We start from the raw sequence: 19,758 nt of genomic DNA on the forward strand, positions 1-19,758 counted from the left end.
GGACCCGGGGGAAATGGACCCGGACCCATATGGCCCCGTCTATCATTTGGAATTTGAGAACCGTTACCCGATCAGCCCCGAGACGTGATGGATCCGATCCGAACGGCCCCGCCTGTTATTAGAAAAATTGGATCCGAAACCCGAGCAGAACGGGAGATCCGAGACCCGAACCTGTCGCCCCGAAATGAAAGAATGCCAACGTTATTATATTAAGAGTTGTATCAGACATATTTCTTACCTAACGTCGCCAAGGTGCTGCTGTTGCTGTCAGCGGCGCTGTGCCTCTCGCCAAAAGATGATCTTTTCCCAGACCATTAAGTCAATGCGGACAGTTTGTAAATACAAATAAATCCATGTTTTTATTCCTTCTTCTTTGGCTAGCGAATGCTAATGCTATCGTTTTCTGTCGCATGTGTTGTTCATTATATCTTTCTGCTTTGAGTGTCCATTTTGCTCTGCAGAGCATGACAACACGCAATGACAACTCCATTGTAAACCGTTAACCAAAACGTTACGTTAATATCTTTGATAATAATAACAATCCAACTGATACAGTCAGTGTTGTTGTGACTGAGTGAGTTATACTTCTCAGTTCTCACAACCAATGCAACAGATTACATGCTGCATCTTTAGTGCCATCGTGTGGCGTTATCTATTTGGTGCAGTTGTTGCGTTCGCTTTCACTTCAATCTCGGCCTGTCTCGGCTCCACTCGGGTAACAGGAGATACCCGGGGAACCGGGGCAGACGGCCCCGGCCCCGGCCCGCCCCGCGGTAAAAGCTCGAAAACGGCCCCGTTACCCGGCTCGGGGCGGTTCGGATCGCGGGTAATTTCGGATCTCGGGCAGGTCCGAAGACCTCTAGCAGACATGCATGCAAGCTCTGTGATCAACTCCGTCGAGGTGGGGTTGGGGACGGGGTGGTGGGGGGGATCGGAGTGCAACAGCAATGAGTTAATCCCCACAGGGTAGGTGCGCACGCTTTGGCCTCCAGTGATGATGACCGTGCTGTGACACTGCCTCGCATGATGTTCGCACGGAATAAAACAGTTCCACAGTGAACAGCGAGTGGGAGCGACAGTAACAATGTAGGAGCATAAAGGATTAGGTTTCCAATGTCTTGTAAGGGTTACATGGTTCTTCTGGGAATGGTTGTCATGTCTTTCTATTATTTCTATACCAAGCACTCCTGTTATAGTATAATACACTACAGCATATGATTATTGTGGGTGTTATTGACTCTATGCACTCCTTACTAGGGATGCAAATCTTTGGGTATCCCACGATTCGATTCAGAATCGATTCTTGGTCATTGCTGTAATTATAATAACTAGCCCTTACCCGTTCAAAGATATGAGCTCCAAAATGATGTGCAGTGTGTGGGTTATGGGATGTGCACTGTGCATACAGTATATGAGGGATGGAAAGTAACTGTAACTGGTGCTTGCATGATAATATGTAGGAGCATCAATGTAAGAAATACCCGTTTTGTTTAAGGGCTTTGTTTAAAAAACCTGACCTTATAAGTCATTATACACACACACACACAATCTGCCTCGTTTGTGCTGCTCCACACTCATTGCAATCAGCTGCGACCCCTGCCTGGGTGCATATACTTCCACTTGCTACATCCAGAGTCAAAGACAGCCCTAGCCTCGCTCTCTCTCTCTCTCTCTCTCTCTGTGTGTGTGTGTGTGTGTGTGTGTGTGTGTGTGTGTGTGTGTGTGTGTGTGTGTGTGTGTGTGTGTGTGTGTGTGTGTGTGTGTGTGTGTGTGTGTGTGTGTGTGTGTGTGTGTGTGTGTGTGTGTGTGTGTGTATTGCCAGACACTTGACTATTCTGTTGTAAGTCTTGTTTCCCCGTGCTCTGCGGTCGCTTCTCGCCCTTAAGGCGTCTTACTAGTGATTAGTGCTATAAAGAATTGTGAATGTGTATGAGTGCTTACAACTTTAATTATACAGCAGATAATAACGCATTGTAAGCATGTTTATAATGCATTATTATTAAGACGTGCTTCATAGAAAGTGTTACCAAATGGGTAATCTATACTTACAGTAGAGCAGTTGAGCAGTCAGGTTGCTCAACGAGGGGATGAAAGTGAAACGTAGGTAAACATGGGCACTGTAAGCATTTTTAAACTGTACACTGTTACACTGTATGGTATTGTCGTTGTTGGGACTTGTCTTGTGGTGCATGGTATGTGGGTCCACACTCTTGTCGGTCACTGTGACCATGTCTTTGTGTAATAAGGCTGAGAGTGCTCCTGGCACAAGCATTTCATTGTATCTGTACCTGTATGGATATGTGTGACAATAAAACTGAACCTGAACCAGTACATAGATTAGGTAGGTAAGAATCTTTATAATTAAGTACACTAGACCTTACCCGTTCAAAGATGTGTGCTCCAAAATATGTGCAGAGTGTGGGTTGTGGGGGAAGTTACTGTAACTGGTGCGTGCGTGAGAGCATCATAATGTAAGGAGCAGCTCATGGAGGAGTGTATATTTATTTACCCGTTGGAAGATGAGACACACATCAAACGCACCTGGTGAAAGCGCGAGAGAGAGAGAGAGAGAGAGAGAGAGAGAGAGAGAGAGAGAGAGAGAGAGAGAGAGAGAGAGAGAGAGAGAGAGAGAGAGAGAGAGAGAGAGAGAGAGAGAGAGAGAGAGAGAGAGAGAGAGAGAGAGAGAGAGAGAGAGAGAGAGAGAGAGAGAGAGAGAGAGAGAGAGAGAGAGAGAGCATTCCTGAGAGAATGCACATTCCTAACTGTGAGAGAGGGAGCAGTGTGTGTGTGTGGGGCTCCAGATCCCATGGCCTGGAGGAACAGACCGTAACCCTGGCAACAGACAGTAGAACACGCTAATAAACAGCTTTAATTTGGGAGAAATGAAATTCGGGCTCCGTCAGCGTTGGTATAATGCTAATGGCCAATACCATGTGAACTTTGGGATCAGTTGCTGAAGCGAGTGAATAGATAAACGTAGATGAGCGTTAGAGCGTTAGAGCGTGAGTGAGTTTGGAAAATTATATGTTTGATGTATAGCCTACACATGTATTATTGTATGTGGCTGTACTTTTATTGGTCTGGAATGAAAGCCAACAGATAAAGTCACTCTAGATATAGGTAACAAACAACACATTGTTTTTCACACTAGACAACATGCCCTGTGCCCTGACTACCAATAGGTTCAAATAGTAAAAAGAAGGTTTTTAACAGATGCCCCGATCGAAACCCACCAATCATCATTCAAACACCGCAAAAGAAGGCTGGTACTGGTACTAGGGATGGGACGATATGCAATATTATCGTTTATCGTGATTAAAAACACTCACGATAATCGTATTGTGGAGATTTCATTTACTGTGATATCGTACTCCATCATGCACTGGGATCAATTCACCTTTTTATTTGCTGAGCTGCATATCCGGTACCACTTACAGTAACATAACAGGTAATATACGTATTTAATACAGTCTTTTTTTTCACTTTCTATCAAATGTCTTTGCCAAAGGGTTAGGGCATAGCGACGCGTTGTGAGCTTGTAGATCTGCTATTTTTTGGCAAATGTTCCGCCCCAGGTTAATGGATTTTGATTATCGCGATAATATCGTAAATCGCGATTTCTTTTGTCACAATAATAGTGATATGACATTTTCATATCGTCCCATCTCTAACTGGTACATCCACACACAGTGTAAACCATAGATGATAAACTTAAATGTGAACCATTGAGTGAGTTACAGTATCTGTCCTCATGGTCTAACAATCCAACTGGATTGACGATAATAATATAAAATGCGATAACTACCAAACACTGAGGAATAAAAGACCATGCCAGAGCAGAGCACACTTATGCGTGATAAATGCACTGCTGCCTTATGGCTGTCCTGACCTTTGGCAAGGTCATTGCATTCCGGCAGCGGCACAAAGACGCTGCTACAGAATGATTAAATTGCTGCCACTCTGTTTCATTTGTGGGCAGCAGAGTCCTCTGCTCTGAGGGTTGTCTGCCGTTGTAGCGACGCCTCTCAGCTCAACCTGTAGCTTCATCTACAGTACGTACTCTAAGTCCCAGAGGCAGATTGGACCTGTTCTCCCTTATTCCTTGGTTACATAAGTTTGGTGTAGGTCACATGAAGTGGATTACTCAGTTGTAATTGGTTGCACTGGGGAATAATGTGTATATTGTAGGGATGGGACGATATGAAAATTTCATATCGCGATTTTTGTGACCAATGTAATCGCTATTTACGATATTATCGCGATAATCAAAATCCATTATCCTGGGGCAGAACATTTGCCAAAAAATAGCAGATCTACAAGCTCAGCTTGAAGATCGGCTATTTTTTGGCAAAGACATTTGATAGGGAGTGAAAAAAGACTGTATCAAGTATGTATATTATAAGTACCTTTTTACCAATTATAGAAGGTTTAAGTGGTACCAGATATGCAGCTCGGCAAATAAAAGGTGATTTGATCCCAGTGCATAAGGACGATATCACGATAAATTAAATCTCCACGATACGATTATCGTGAGTGTTTTTTATCACGATAAACGATAATATCGCGTATCGTCCCATCCCTAGTATATTGTATATCAGGCAATGCAAGGGAAACATCTCCCACGTAAAATTCTATCACAATCCGACGACGTCAATTTACCAAACACAATCTCTTCATTCCCGGTGCAAAGCAATGCAACCAACCACTCCGTAATATTTCTTGACTGTGTGCAAATAGAATGCTACAGGCAGGGGAACCACTTGCTAATCTGTGACCCGTGACAACATACACAATTGGAGATGCAGTGTTTATTGAACAGTAAAGTCTACACACTGTTGCATCTTTGAGTGGCCATGTCGGCACATTGGAAGATTCTCATTCTACTATTCTGTCACCAGGGACGTGCTGGCCACTGGGAAAAGTGGGACAACTCCCGAACGGCCGGTTCATTCCCGGCCGGTCCAGGCCGGCCATTAGGAAAGAAATACAAATAAAATGTCGGCCTTCGTTCCATTTTGGGGGCCGGGCGGACAACAAAGTAAATCGTCACTGTCGGGCAGAAAACCTCGTATCTCCAAGTTTCAAATTTGTAAATGTTTTCGCAAAGCAAAGCCCTGCTTCATCATACTAGGCTGTTGCACAAAAGTAGTGAAAACAGCAGATCTACAAGCACACAACGCCTCGCACCGCGAGGCGTTGTGTGCTTGTATATCGGCTGTTTTAACTAGTTTAAATCATTTTTAAAATGATAAATACAAAACAAACGGTTTTGGACATACAAGGTTCCCACCCGACAACGACGAAATATAACTCATGTAATTGGCCCACTGGCTTGTCACTTGTCATGATCTGAAATGGCAAATCTTTGAGTAGCAGCAGCGCTATAGAGAGAGATCTCTCCCTATGGCACGCAATGAGGGCCTCTACAACTCTTTTTCCCGGGCTGAATCAGGAGCCCAGCACGTCCCTGATTCTGTCACCAAAGTGTGGAATGCCCTGACAGACACCATCCATTATAAGGCTATGGATCACTGGTTTCTTTCAAAACTGTCCTGAAAAAACAGGAGACCACAAGAGGAGGTGAATGTAAATTCCCATCGAAAGGAGGTGTCATTCACTGCCGTCGTTTTTATTTTTCCTCCTTTGTACATACTGTATATTTGTATTTGTTGATGACCTGTATTTATGTGTTTATATTATGTTGATGAATTGAATACATAGGACCAAAATTGAAACAAGTCCCATGCAGAGACTTGTTTTTGTGTCGTCCTTTTAGCCATGCTGATTGCTATTCTAACTATGTTCAATCAATGAATCAATGTCCTTGTGATCATTAAACCAGGGGTCTTCAACGTTTTCAGGCCAAGGATCCCTTAGTTTGAGAGAGAGATGAAGCAGGGAGATATAGTTTCATTGTTTGACAGCACAATCAACAGTGTACATTATTTTGGATTCATATTCATAATGTGTGTTTTCAGATATTTAACCAATCAAGCAATTATATTATTATGGTATATTGCTTAGTAGTTAATACATTTGCTAGTTTGAGTCCTGAGAACCATTTGTAGATAAGGTCAGAAGGTAGGGAGTAGAGGATGGAAGGTCACAGCTGGCAGCAAGTCAGTGGCCCATTTGTTTTATGGCCATGTGAAGGAGATAAGGAGTTCTTGGTTTTTTAACAAGCTCTGAGAGGAATGTGTTATTGTTTTTGCTTAGCCAATTATGAACTGAGAATCAGCATAGAGCAAGCCAGTCTGTCTTGTCTGTGTCTGGGTGTAGGACGTACATGTGTGTGACTGTGTGCTGTAAATAAATGTTTTCTATTATCTTTTAACATCGTTTCTGAGTCAAGGTTTTGCTGATCCTTTGAGAGTTTCAATTCCGCTATGGAGTCCATAAATTAAGTAGGATTTCTACGTCAGTTCTTACCTGTGTCCTGTCGGAACTGGTGCATGGACTGCAGGTCGATGATGTACGGGGCGAGCTGGGCGTCCACCTGCCCCAGGACCACGGTTCCCCTGGCGTCTCCCTTCAGCACGTTCTCAATGTGGTGGCACACGGCGGCACTGTAGGGCCTCCATCGCCCGTGTTCGTTCAGCCACTCCCAGACCACCACCCTGGCCAGGTTCTGCGGCGGGTATCCTCCCAGCCCGTTGGCAGACACCAGAACGCCAGAACCCGGACGGGCCATCTCCCCTTTACCACGCAGCCTGTTACCAAAGTGTCGGTCCGCTACAAGAGCACTGTGACCCAGGCGGTCAACAACAGGCACCCCGAAGCATCCTCGGCAGAGCCAACCATCCACGGCTCGTATCAACAGTCACTACGACGGGCTTCCATCATCTGGCCCGGTGGCGGTGGTGCGTCGAGGAAGCAGCTCTTCCTTCTTGAAGAAGCTGCCTCTACAGGTACTTTCCAGGTATTTTGGCTCGTCGTTGATCAGCCAAAATCAGCCTCGATCTCCTCCTCCCGTGGCTGGTTGTAAGGTGGTGTAGCTGAAGCCTCCTCAGCAAGCCACAGCAATGTTTCTGAATAAGTAAATAATAAGAAGAAGAAAATAAATGAAGGCAAAAGAGAAGACACATAAGTAAAATGGGCCTGAAAACGTTTTCAGGCCAAGGACCCCTTAGTTGACAGAGAGATGAAGCAGGGACCCCCACAACCCTTTTCATAGTTTCCAATTCCATATAGTTTCATTGTTTGACAGCACAATCATCAGTGTATTTTGGATTCATGTGTTTTCAGATATTTAACCATTGAACCGTCAATACTTAATGAATTTGACCTTTCACTCTGTACTAGTCTGCTCTACACGTCTTTGCAGAAAATAGCCAATCTACAAGCTCACAGCGAGAGGCTGTGAGCTTGTAGATCTGCTATTTTTGGCAAGTGGTTAATAGAAAAAAGGGGGAAAAAAGGTTTCTATCACACAAAGATTTGGTGGACCCCCTGTAGTAACTCTGAGGACCCCCTAGGGGTCCCGGACCCCCTGTTGAAGACCCCTGGAATAGAAAATCAATTAAGTCAACTATGGTACCTCTGTTTCAGAAGGGGGGGGGGGTGCCTCATGGTAAATGGAACTGTTTACATAGGCTACTGTAGGAGATGTAGTGTAACAAGCCATAAAGATGATGGTGTGCTGTTTCAACAGCAATAGATTTTGAAATGTTAATATGGGGACACAATCGTATAGCCATAGTACAAAAACAGAACACGCCAATTCTAGAGGGCAAATATCAACCGAATTCTTTAAAGGATGCAAATGAATTATACAAAGCCAATGGCATTTTTGCATGGTGTTCATCTGATTATAGGCTACAAGCAAACACACTAAACATCATTCCTTGATATGATCGACACAAATCGTCTCCGTATTATGCAAATTCATCGCGCACGTTGTTTGTGTGCAGTCATCTATTTATGTTTGTCGACGTACGGACCTGTAGGTTACGGTTGTGATGGCATATCTGCCAGGTAGCCTGAAGGTAGCCTGTCTGTGTCTCAGTCGAATATCTATTGCAAAAAAAAAAGGCGCAAATCTCGAAAGGCATTTAGCATTAAAGCATCTCGCAAATCCGCAAAACCATTGATATTGTGTATTTAATACCTTACCTCTCCGTTCAGATCACCTCATGACATTGATGATAAAGCCTTGTTGCAGGAAATCGACATCGACCGTTATACATTTTCCACTGTAGCCTCTATTTGCCATAGACTGCATGCACGCTCGCTCGCTGCTCGGGTTTGTTACTCCGCTACGTTTCCATACAGAAGATGCGTGCTGCCCCAATTTACAATCTCCAGGACGTGTGAGTGGTGGTAGGCTGCTGCTTCTTCCCCGTCTATCACGATGTTCCAGCTATTATCCAGAACTAAACGTGCACAGCCACAGCCACTATCTGGTCCAAGATTACGCACGGCACAACGGTCCAGACCAGTCGCAGACGCAGACTCGCACCTGTATGGTTGTTGTCGGATTGACCATAGACAACCTCTCAGCCTCCCTGCTTGGCTATAGACCTAGTAGACGCGCAGAGCGCATCGCGATGCTGAGGAGGGGAAAAGAAAATCCTAAAAGGATGTTGCGTCGCTGGAGTGAAGAGAAGGAGACAGACTAGACTGAGTAGCTACCATTCGTTTTTATTTTGTTTTATAAAGGAAAGCGTTTGTTTGTAGGAAACAACTCGAAGCTGTTGATGGAGGGCAGGCAATGCATGTGATCACATCATCAGGTGCCTCATACATTTTCTAGGGCAGCCAGTAGCAGTAGGCTATATGCAATATGCTGCTATGTCTGTATTGATCCATTCCGGGCCACCGCCAGTTCTATAGGCCACCGTTTCCCAAGCACTGGGTCGATGGCCCTTAATTTTTGTTTACTACATTTTGTATAATTATTATTATTTCAAAACATTTTCAAAATAATAGTCCACCAAAAGATTTTCATCTTTTCAATTCTAGCCCAATTTCATTGATAAATACATTCCATAAATTAGAAAACAAATGTCTAAGAAGTATAGTGAAAATATCAATCTACCAGCTCACAACTGTAGGCTTCTTGTAGATCTGCTGTTTTCACTATAGTTCTAGTTTGGGTCCAGGGCAATTTCTCTTTTGGGTCTCCAGCTGAAATGTTTGGGAACCACTGGTCTAGGCCTTTTGTTATTGACTAGGGCACTAATGAACGGTCACACACCCCACATTAGGCTATACTTCATTGTAAATTAATTAATATAGGCTATTATAGGCCATTTATATCATTTTAATACATATAATACAAACATATATAAGCCCTAAAATGATACCTCCCAGAGATTGTCCTAGGTTATTTAGAAGGTCATGTTCCCACCTGCCAGTTTATTGTTTATTGTTTATTGTTTATAAAGGATCCCCATTAGTCTACACCGTAGTGGAGACTATTCTTCCTGGGGTCCAAGCATAAAACATCACAATACAAATAAAATAAAATACAATACAGTGTTATATTAAATAATAAACAGCCTTTCCATGCTGGACTCTGCATGGCAGGGGTGTACCAAAAAACATAATCAGTGTTACAGACAAAACTTGTCAAAACTTAAAAATGAAAATAAGATGTACATTAAGAATTGAAAAATAAAACAGGTATGTCTGACCTAACCTAAAATAATGTCCTTTTTGATTATTGCTGCCTTAAGCTTCCTTTTAAAAGCAAATGTATTTCTTGATAGAATTAAATGTGGGGGGAGCACATCCCAGTATGCCATGGCTCTGTACATGACTGTTTTCTTAAGCGCATTGGTTTGGGGCGCAGGTAAAGTGAGGTGGCTATTTTGTGCCTGTCTAGTATTGTAACTGTGTCTTTCACTTATAGGTAGTACTTGTAAAAACAAACTGAATGGTTTCTGTGAGGAGTAAACATTATTTAAAAACAGAACAAGGCTGCATGCCAGTCTCTCATCCACCCTCATCCATGACAGACTGGCATGCATAGCATCCACACTACTCCTGACAGAGCAGCGCAGTGCTAGTCTTGCCGCTCTGTTCTGAGCAAGCTGAAGTTTGCCAATGTCTTGCTTTGATGCACTAGACCAGATAACCGGACAGTAGTCCAGATTTGACAGAACTAGAGATTGTATGACCAGTCTAATTGTTTTGTCATTTAGTAGATGAGCACTCCTTCTAATTGCATATATTCCATTACTCATTCTCACCACTATATTTTTAATCTGAGTAGACCAAGAAAGTGTTTCATCTATAGTGACACCCAACAATTTAATTTCTTTAACCTGCTCTATAGAGGCACCCTGCAGAGAGAGGCCAGTATAAACCATAGGCCTTATGCAAAAATAATTATGATTATAAGAATGTCCACAAACTACAATGTCCACAATCCATTGCATTCTACCCTAAATCTTGCTGTTTCAGATGCTAAAATGCTTGATTGACTTTTTTCTGACCCTCATACACTCACCACTCCACAGCAATGTGTTTAGGGGTGCAACAGTTAATCAAACTAATTCATTTAACGTATTACAAATGAATCGATTATAGCCTAATAGATTAAGAACATACCGAAACAGCAGATCTACAAGCTCCCAATGCATCATGATGCAAGACATTGTGAGATTGTTGGTAGGTGAGATTAGTTTAGCTATTGTTGTGTAACACTGTTGTACAACGAAATATTGAATATGGCGAGCTAACTGGTAATTCAGACTATGGTAATTGATTTAGTTTATAAAATTAGCTTAAGGGAAGACCATGTCATCACCAGGGACGTGCTGGGCCCCTGATTCAGCATGGGAAAAAGAGTTGGAGAGGCCCTCATTGGCATTGCACGCTATAAAGAGAGATCTCTCTCTATAGCGCTGCTGCTGCTACTCAAAGATTTGGCGTTTCAGATCATGACAAGTGACAAGCCAGTGGGCCAATTACTGTACATGAGTTATATTTTGTTGTTGCCGGGTGGAAACCTTGTATGTCCAAAACCGTTTGTTTTGTATTTATCATTTTAAAAATGATTTAAACTAGTGAAAACAGCCGATCTACAAGCACACAACGCCTCGCACCGCGAGGCGTTGTGTGCTTGTAGATCTGCTGTTTTCACTACTTTTGTGCGACGGCCTTGTATGATGAAGCAGGGCTTTGCGAAAAAATGTATACATTTGAAACTTGGAGATATAAGGTTTCTGCCCGACAGTGACGATTTACTTTGTTTGGCTGCCCAGCCCCCAAAATGGAACGAAGGCCGACATTTTATTTATATATTTTTTCCTAATGGCCGGCCTGGAATGAACCGCCCGTTCGGGAGTTGTCCCACTTTTCCCAATGGCCAGCACGTCCCTGGTCATCACCATGACTCAGCCACAACAATATAAGAGGTTCCCTATGTAGCTACGCCCAAATATGGAGTGTGTTGTCTAACCTCAATGTGTAGTGGTGTCAGGCATCAGTGCAAACAAATCAGTCAGCTCCATATGGGCACAAACATGGGGCATGCCCACATATGGGCATATACTGATGACATCAGGGATCTCTCAGGGATCTCCATATATGGGCATGGGCATAGAAGTGACAAGGACTGACAGAGATCTCCATAATATGAGCATATTGGTCGGATCGGTGGTGCGGAACCACCGAGCAGTTCTGCAGTATATAAAAAAAAAATCACACCTGTGGTATCAAACACGACACACGTGCATATCTCCTTGTATGGGCCGTTCTGTCCGTGACATCAACTGTGGTGATGTGGGTCTCTGCGTACTTACTATGATGTTAGTCTTGTGTGACGTTAGTTTCGTACTACGGACATAGGGACATACTGTACACACAAAGCCAGACGTAGGAGCGGTTAGCACCGCTCAAAAACAGTTCTTGATAGCATGATGATAGAATAATCTCAAGAAGATAATTGATTGTTGCAGCTTTACATGCTATTCCTGTGTGTCTTAGTTAATAATAATATAATAATATGTTTTCTTGCTTATTGTATTTAGTTAAATAAATAACAACATTTGAATATATTTTCTTGATGATTGCCAACAATTGACACGATTCTTCCTTGGGTCATCAGTACTCCTCTCCCCATCCCCCAACCCCTTACTCATTAAAGGACAACTCCGCCATAAATCACTTCTAGGCTCATTTTCCTACTTATATTGATCCAAAAAGACTGTCCATGGGGTCTATTAGGCAGAAATGCCCTTGTTGTCCAGTTTCCCCTTCAGAACTCAGCAGCTGTCATAGCATAGAGTGGAGCCTATAAGCCTATCGCTTTTACACTATTTGTTGTGTTCAAAAGTGATTTTCTTTTTCATGAATGTGGTACTAGTTGTCATTACAAACACATCCATGCCTTTGTTGTCCCACACAAGCCACCACAATTTCATAAATAATGTTTTGGGGTGATCATTCGGCACAAGTGCCAATCAAAGTGACTGCACTGGCCAATCACAGGGCATCTTTTCCGGGACTTGGCAAAACACATAAAAGCCTAACATCTGTTTAGCAGAGTGTGATGGCTTGTGTGGGACAACGATGACATGGATGTGTTTGTAATGACAACTAGTACCACATTCATGAAAAATAAAAACACTTTTGACCACAACAAATAGTGTAAAAGTGATAGGCTTATAGGCTCCACTCTATGCCATGAGAGCTGCTGGGTTCTGCTGGGGAAACTGGACAACAGGGGCATTTCTGCCTAATAGACCCCATGGACAGTCTTTTTGGATCAATATAAGTAGGAAAATGAGCCTAGAAGTGATTTAGGGCGGAGTTGTCCTTTAAGGCATGCAGCAGCTTGTCCCCTAGATGATAGATCCCAGCCCCAGTGCATTGGTCAGCAGGTACCATGTCATTTGACAGTGCTCAATCAGTTTAGTGCAGGCACTGCCGTGCTAGGGGCGGCAGTGGCTCAGGGGTAGAGTTGCCGTCTTAGAACACAGAGGGTTCCCGAAGGGTTCCCAGTTCGATCCTGGGCTCCCACAGAGTTGGTGTTGAAGAGTCCTTGAGCAAGACTCTGAACCCCTAGTTGCTCCCGGTGAGCAGGTTGGTGCCTTTCATGGTTTCTTCTGCCATCGGTGTGTGAATGGGTGAATGTAATGCACAATCTCTGGATAAAGGCACTATATAAAAATATGCACCAAAAATGCATGCGTACACCCTTCCTCTGTGTGTGTTTGTTTTGTCCCCCTCTCTCTTTCACCTTCCCTGTGCGTGCGTGCGTGCGTGTGTGTGTGTGTGTGTGTGTGTGTGTGTGTGTATTTGTTTTGCCCCCCTCACCACCGTCTTTCACACTCCCTGTGTGTGTGTGTGTGTGTGTGTGTGTGTGTGTGTGTGTGTGTGTGTGTGTGTGTGTGTGTGTGTGTGTGTGTGTGTGTGTGTGTGTGTGTGTGTGTGTGTGTGTGTGTGTGTGTGTGTGTGTGTGTGTGTGTGTGTGTGTGTTTAGCAGCTGACGCCCACCGTTGCATTGACTTATCATGTAATCGTGCCGCACGCCAGTTCTGGAGGACCCCTGAGCCAACTGACTTCACACTCTGCACTGCACTCCACTGTGGCGTCATCAGTAGGTCTGCACTCCAAAATATGAAGACCATCGGTCTGGCAATTCTTGAGGTACACGAAGGATAAAGTCACTAAACTCACTCACTCGCAGAGATTTGTGCATTAATAGATAGATTCTTAGTTTTTGCTTTAGTTTGACAATTTGTTTTCTTCTTCTTTTTTGTATGGGATTTGTTATTTTGTAAGAAACCACATACAACTCATGAACTATAAGTAAAAACAATATGCTGTAGTATCTTCTTTTTCTTTTCGCCACAGCAAATCATCTGCCTCCATCGCACCCTATATCCATTCCTCTGCCACCCATTCTCTCACACCAACTAACATCACAGCTGGTGTTACCGTGCTCAGACATCCACGTTGTGCTACATACATACACCTCGTGCTGATATGTAGACAAATAGACACACATGGTCAAATGTTGGAGCGGCATGCACCGCTCAAAAATAGTTAGAGGTGTTACCCATGTTCCGCATGTTGAGTATAAATGAATGGCCTCTGGTAGAACAGGCTTGCCATGTAGCTTAGTTTGAAAATTTGAAATACTACTTGTATCTGTATCAACAAAACTGTTAATATATAGACCTATATAGGACTGAGGGTAAAGTGCTAGGTGAATCTCATTATTTGTGCACGTGAGTGTCCCTCTCTTGTTGTGTATTTTTATTGCACTGGATATTCTATGTGGGGTGAAAGCCCAAGCCAAATGTACCTTGTGGACAATAAAGTGTACCTTCACCTTGAACATAGCTGGCATCAACAGTATTGTACACCTTGAAATGGATCCCTTGGTCTGGACAACTCTATAGCAAACTAACCGTTGCCCTTTGGTGGTAAAAGCCAGTAACGCCAACATTTCAACCTCAGCTTCACATATAAGTAGAACTTTGCCCAATGTTAGCCTTATGCTAATTGATTAATCCTCACTAATGCTCATCATCAGATGGCTAAATATCTGTCTACTCTCTCTGTGTCTCTCAGTTCTGAAACTTATATATATATTGATGCAAGAGAAATGGCTTCTATTTCAGCTTTCAACTTTTCCAGGAAAAGAAAGTCTGGAAATCCCCAACCATGATGTCATTGGTATTCCGGTTTCTGAACTGTTCAGCCCGCTTTGTGAGATGCAGAGTGAGTAGAAGGAAATGGGGCCATTCAAAATAAACATTAGTAGTGAGGACCAATAAGATATAGGATTGAAAATGGTTGAAGTACTTCCTTAATGATGAAAAGGCTTCAGTTTACAGTTTACAGTTTAGGCATTTAGCAGACGCTTTTAATCCAAAGCGACTTACAATAAGCAGATAATACATCACTATAATAAACAAGATAATATTTCAGAGCATCAACAACATTAAACAAATGTATATGAATATCAATCTACAAAAACAATATAATCAGTAAAGAAAAAAGGATTCTAAAAAACCTAAAAACAAATGCTAACTAGCTTCATGTATGGTCATTGAGTGATTCAGTAGTGCTATGGGTTTAGGTGGAGTCTGAAAAGGTGAGTCTTCGGTCCACGGCGAAAGCTAGCGAGTGAGTCCGTTGTTCTAAGTGTGACAGGGATTTTATTCCACAGCTTGGGGGGGCCAGGAGGGCAAACTGTCTCGGACGAGTGGATTTTTGTCCTGGAGTTTTTAGCGAAGGTTCTGTCAGCATCCCTGTAATGGCTGATCTAGTGAATGGGTGGGGGTGTAGGGGTTGATCAGGTTTTGGAGGTATGGAGGAGCCATACCTTTGGCTGCTACAAACCTGTTTTTTTGGCTGCTACAAACCTGTTTCACACTAATCCAACAAACAATGGGTTGTGTAGATTATGTGTAATTACTGAGTTCATGGTAAAAATAAAAGTTGTAGCCTACTACATCTATTTTGTTATCAGATCACTATAATGTAGTTACCATGGCTACCACCATGATATGAATATAGTCTTGTGTGACAGAGAACTTGTATTGTTACAGAAACACTTAATTTGGGCAGAAGAGTGTTTGAATGTGTAAAGTGTTAGTATTATGTGGGTTCTCTGAGAATATTTGAGTGGTAAAAAATAAATTGGTGCAATCTACTGAATCTAGTGCTTCTACAATTCTTCATTTCCAGCAATGCTTGAAAGATAATGTACTGTAGTCCAAGGTGGCCATCTAGTGGCAATATGTAGGAACCGCAGACATATTGCTAATACCAAACAGTGACCTAGATTGCCACAGTTAATTTTCCATTCAAAGCACCCCTATTCAGAGAGATAAAGGTGAAGGATTCTCCTCCCTCAAATACTTTATTATGAAGAACAACTTGCAACCATATTTTTTTCTCATTGGAAACTGCTGGCCCTGGCTGCTACAACTGCCCGTCCTCAAGAAGCCAAGGAAGACTAAACTTAATGACTAAAGGCTGCTGCCCTGACCTCGGTGAGGTGTAGTAGGATACTGTTTCCCAAGCGTTGTAGTATCTAGCTTGATCATTCATGTGTCTGATTGTCCTGGGGAAAAAGCTCTTCTGTCTACTGCCAGTGGCCTTGTGTCTGTGGAGCCATTTTCCATGTGCCATCATCTGAAACAGTCACTTACTTTCTACAAACTCCAATCTAAGCTCACAATCTACAAGCTCACAGGGTGTTGTGGCTATTTTCCTTATTATTATTATTATACACTAATTTGTATTGCGGTTCAACATGCACAATAATCTTATGGATTGAAATGATACATAAATGTGTACAAAGCACGCACGCACGCACGCACGCACGCACGCACGCACGCACACACACACACACACACACACACACACACACACACACACACACACACACACACACACACACACACACACACACACACACACACACACAGTTGTACCAGGTTTACAGAAGGTGGCATATAGGCTACCTATTTCCTGTTTCAGTTCATTTTCCCATTTGATTGGCTCGGCAGCAGATTTGAGGAACCAAACTTGAGGAAACACATAAAGGTGTTATTGGTTTCCTGTAATCTGCTTCAGCTCTGCCTTCCCCCAACTGACCATGCCTGAAGGGATCATGACCAACTTCCTGACATACAGGAAGCAGCATGTGTCTCAAGTCCACTGACCCTCAGCACACTGGTAATGCTGTGCTCTACACACCTCTATGGACTCCTCTGTCAAGCTTCCCGGCTGACACAGCCTGGACAGATCCAGAATGGTGATTAATTAGCATAGGAGAGGACAAGAGGTGACCTGGTGCAGTCACCTAGTCATCCTGTACCCCTGGTTCTATGTTCCCACTTACCTTAGGGTTGGGGTTACAGTAAGGTTTGGGGTTAGGGTTAGTTAAGAGGGTAACATACTGTAGAACCCCTTTGCAGATCTGTCTGCTTCCAGGGCCAGGAAGCGAGCAGACTAGATCAGATAGATATACTGTAGACGGACAGATACATACCGTATAGGCTATAATAACTTGTCTGTGTAATTATGTTATTATTCTTTGTTTCCCTTCTCTCTCTCATCTGTATATTTTGAATGCATTATGTGAAATACCACATATCACCTTCTTAAACTAAAGTCATTTTTTTAGGAACATATTTTTGCCTAAGTCAGCCACTCATGACACTGGCCACCTCTGGTAAAAACTCCTAATTGAAAAGGATCATGTTATTCCTGCCCCTTTTATTATATGGCCTGTGATTTTCAGGAATCCTGAAAAGTATTATCATTTATTTATTTCAAATGCATTTATATGTTCTTATGTTAACTTTAGAAACTTAAATACAAATAAATTGGACATAAAAAATTAAGCTACTAATATTGACTGAAGTGATTAAAGAGGGTCATGTTTGCATGTTTGGAACTGTAACAGCCGAAATCAGTAATCAGTATCAGTATTTCAATATTAACCTGCGGGCCGCATTAAAGCCCCTTTTCGACTTCAGCTTTAGCACCACACCGCACCACATAAAAATATCGACATTTTCCATTACACAAAAGTACTCCTATCGGTAAGAAACAAATTGACCCTTTTAACTGTGATTATAATACAATATAAATTTGTATCACAACTATCCTAAATTATAATACACTATAATGGATTATAACTGTGATTATAATACACTATAAAGTATTAATGTATTACTATGATAATTATAATACACTATAATAGATTATAATAGTGGTTATAACACAACAATATAATATATCATGTATTACAACTAGATCCTGGTGGTCTAAATGAAAAGTCAGTGAGTGATCAGTCATTATGAAGTGTTTGGCCCTGTTTAGCCTAGCTCAGACCTACTCTTGATTGGATACTTTTTAGTACCATGTTTAGTACCACTTTCACACCACTCTACCCAGGTCCTTGTAGTGGAAAACCTGGCACAAGTGGGTGGTGTGGAGTGGAGTGGTGTTGGGCCAGTGGAAAACAGGCTTAAGTGAAGTTGGGGGCTGCATGTGCCCCTGGGACGCCAGTTGCCCATGTATGACGTATGTAAATACGTGATGGTTGGGAGGCCGGGAATTTGTATAAGCTACTCTTAGACATTATGAATTATTATAAACTAGATTTTCCAATGCTAAAACATGGGGGAAAACATGACGGTATCTAACAGTTACATGATACATGGAAACAAACATGCACGTTTGGTGTGAGCCAATTAACTCCTTATTTAATATAGCCTCATCCTTGTTCAATGTCATTAGTAAGCTTTTGGTTAAAATGCTTGTATGAAGTTCTTTTGATGATTTGTGAATACTTTCAGGGCTTATGTTAATGTGTGTTTAAGTAATGTATAGGCATTCTTCAAGTCGCTAATATTTTCTTCTCTAGAGTTTCGATATTTTGATACTTGTTGGGAGTTAATTAATGCAGACCAGCAATTAATAAGTTGCAGTTAAGTTTAGGCGGTTCTGAAATATAGAGATATCGTAGATATCGTAACAAATGACAGAATTAACAAAACAAAAACAAAAAAGCTTGCTTTATTGTGTTGATCGATATACTGTAGTTTTCAAGGACCAGTGCATCTACAGTGAAAAGCAGGGCATTAAGTGAGTATTTTCAGCATTTGAGGTGTATTACTATAGTCAATATCTGAGGTGGGTTTCTTTTTTCTCTTCATATTCTATATTAAACAGTAAATAAAAAAAGAATCAATTACAAATGTACAGTATTTTATAAAGAACAAGTAATAATATCACAAAGTTCTGTGACAGCAGTGTTGTCAAAAATGCCCTTATCACAAATATCATCGATGGACATTGTTTAAAGCGAAACTTCACATTCTCCAACAGTACAGTACCTACCAACCTCATGCATCTGCCTTGAAATACTCACTCTCTCAGTCGCGCACACACGCACACAGAAAATGCTCTCTTATCAACATTATATTGTACTGCATAACCAATGCTGTTTTTCCAGTTAGCAAAAGCCAGTGAATCGTTTGCTTTTCATCCTTTGGACCAGCCAGTTAAAATAGTAAATAACGCTTTACTACCGTAAATATTCATATACTAACATCACATTAAGATGAAAAGACATTCAGAGAGTAGTACTTTAATCATCTACATTATGCCTGTAGCTGCGCACATGTTGATAATAGGCTCTTGACATGTGTCGCTGAGAAAATGCAATAGACAAGAGATAGTTAAGCAATAGCGACGACTATACAGTATGTGAATGAATAAACCAATCCAACAGGCACTGATGCAGGTATTTGGCTGAGAATTGTGTTGTACAGTATGCACCGCGTACGACGGAGTGAGTTTAAAGCAAAAAATACATGTATGGTTGAGTAAGTCACATGGGGCATGAAAATAAATAAATTTGGCATGCTGTGAAGTACAGTAGTCCTTTTCTACATCATGAAAATGTTTTTTTTTTTTTTTTTCGTTTTTAAAGGAGTAGTTCACCCCCAAAATGACTTTTTTTCTATTGATTACTCATGCCATGGAGACTTGAGTTCAATAATATTTAGTTATTTAAGACAAAAAATTGATTATAGTGAATGTACCCCCATTGATTCCGGATGGGGACCCAAATGCATTCGGGTCCCCATCTGGAATCAATGGCAGTAAAATTAATTGTAATTAAATTATTGTCTTAGGAATGCAACTAAAACCAAAAAATATTATTGAACTCAAGTCTCCATGGCACGAGTAATCAATAGAAAAAAAGTCATGTTGGGGGTGAACTACTCCTTTAAGGAAGATCAATAAACAAAGCGATTAATGTTTTGTTTG

General features: G+C 41.9%; 1 protein-coding gene across 1 annotated transcript in view; it reads right to left on the reverse strand.

Moving 5' to 3' along the window:
* Positions 1-6,691, reverse strand: part of dtx1 (deltex 1, E3 ubiquitin ligase) — a gene marked incomplete at its 5' end in the record, with an annotated part of 103,052 nt that extends 96,361 nt beyond the window's left edge. The window contains one exon of the mRNA XM_080738993.1: positions 6,430-6,691. Within this exon, the coding sequence (XP_080595119.1) occupies positions 6,430-6,691 (262 nt within the window). The remainder of the gene's footprint in view (positions 1-6,429) is intronic.
* Positions 6,692-19,758: the final 13,067 nt, after the last annotated feature.

The sequence above is a fragment of the Nannobrachium achirus genome (genome assembly GCF_963921795.1).
Source record: "Nannobrachium achirus genome assembly, chromosome: 12".
In the NCBI taxonomy this organism is placed as follows: Eukaryota; Metazoa; Chordata; class Actinopteri; order Myctophiformes; family Myctophidae; genus Nannobrachium; species Nannobrachium achirus.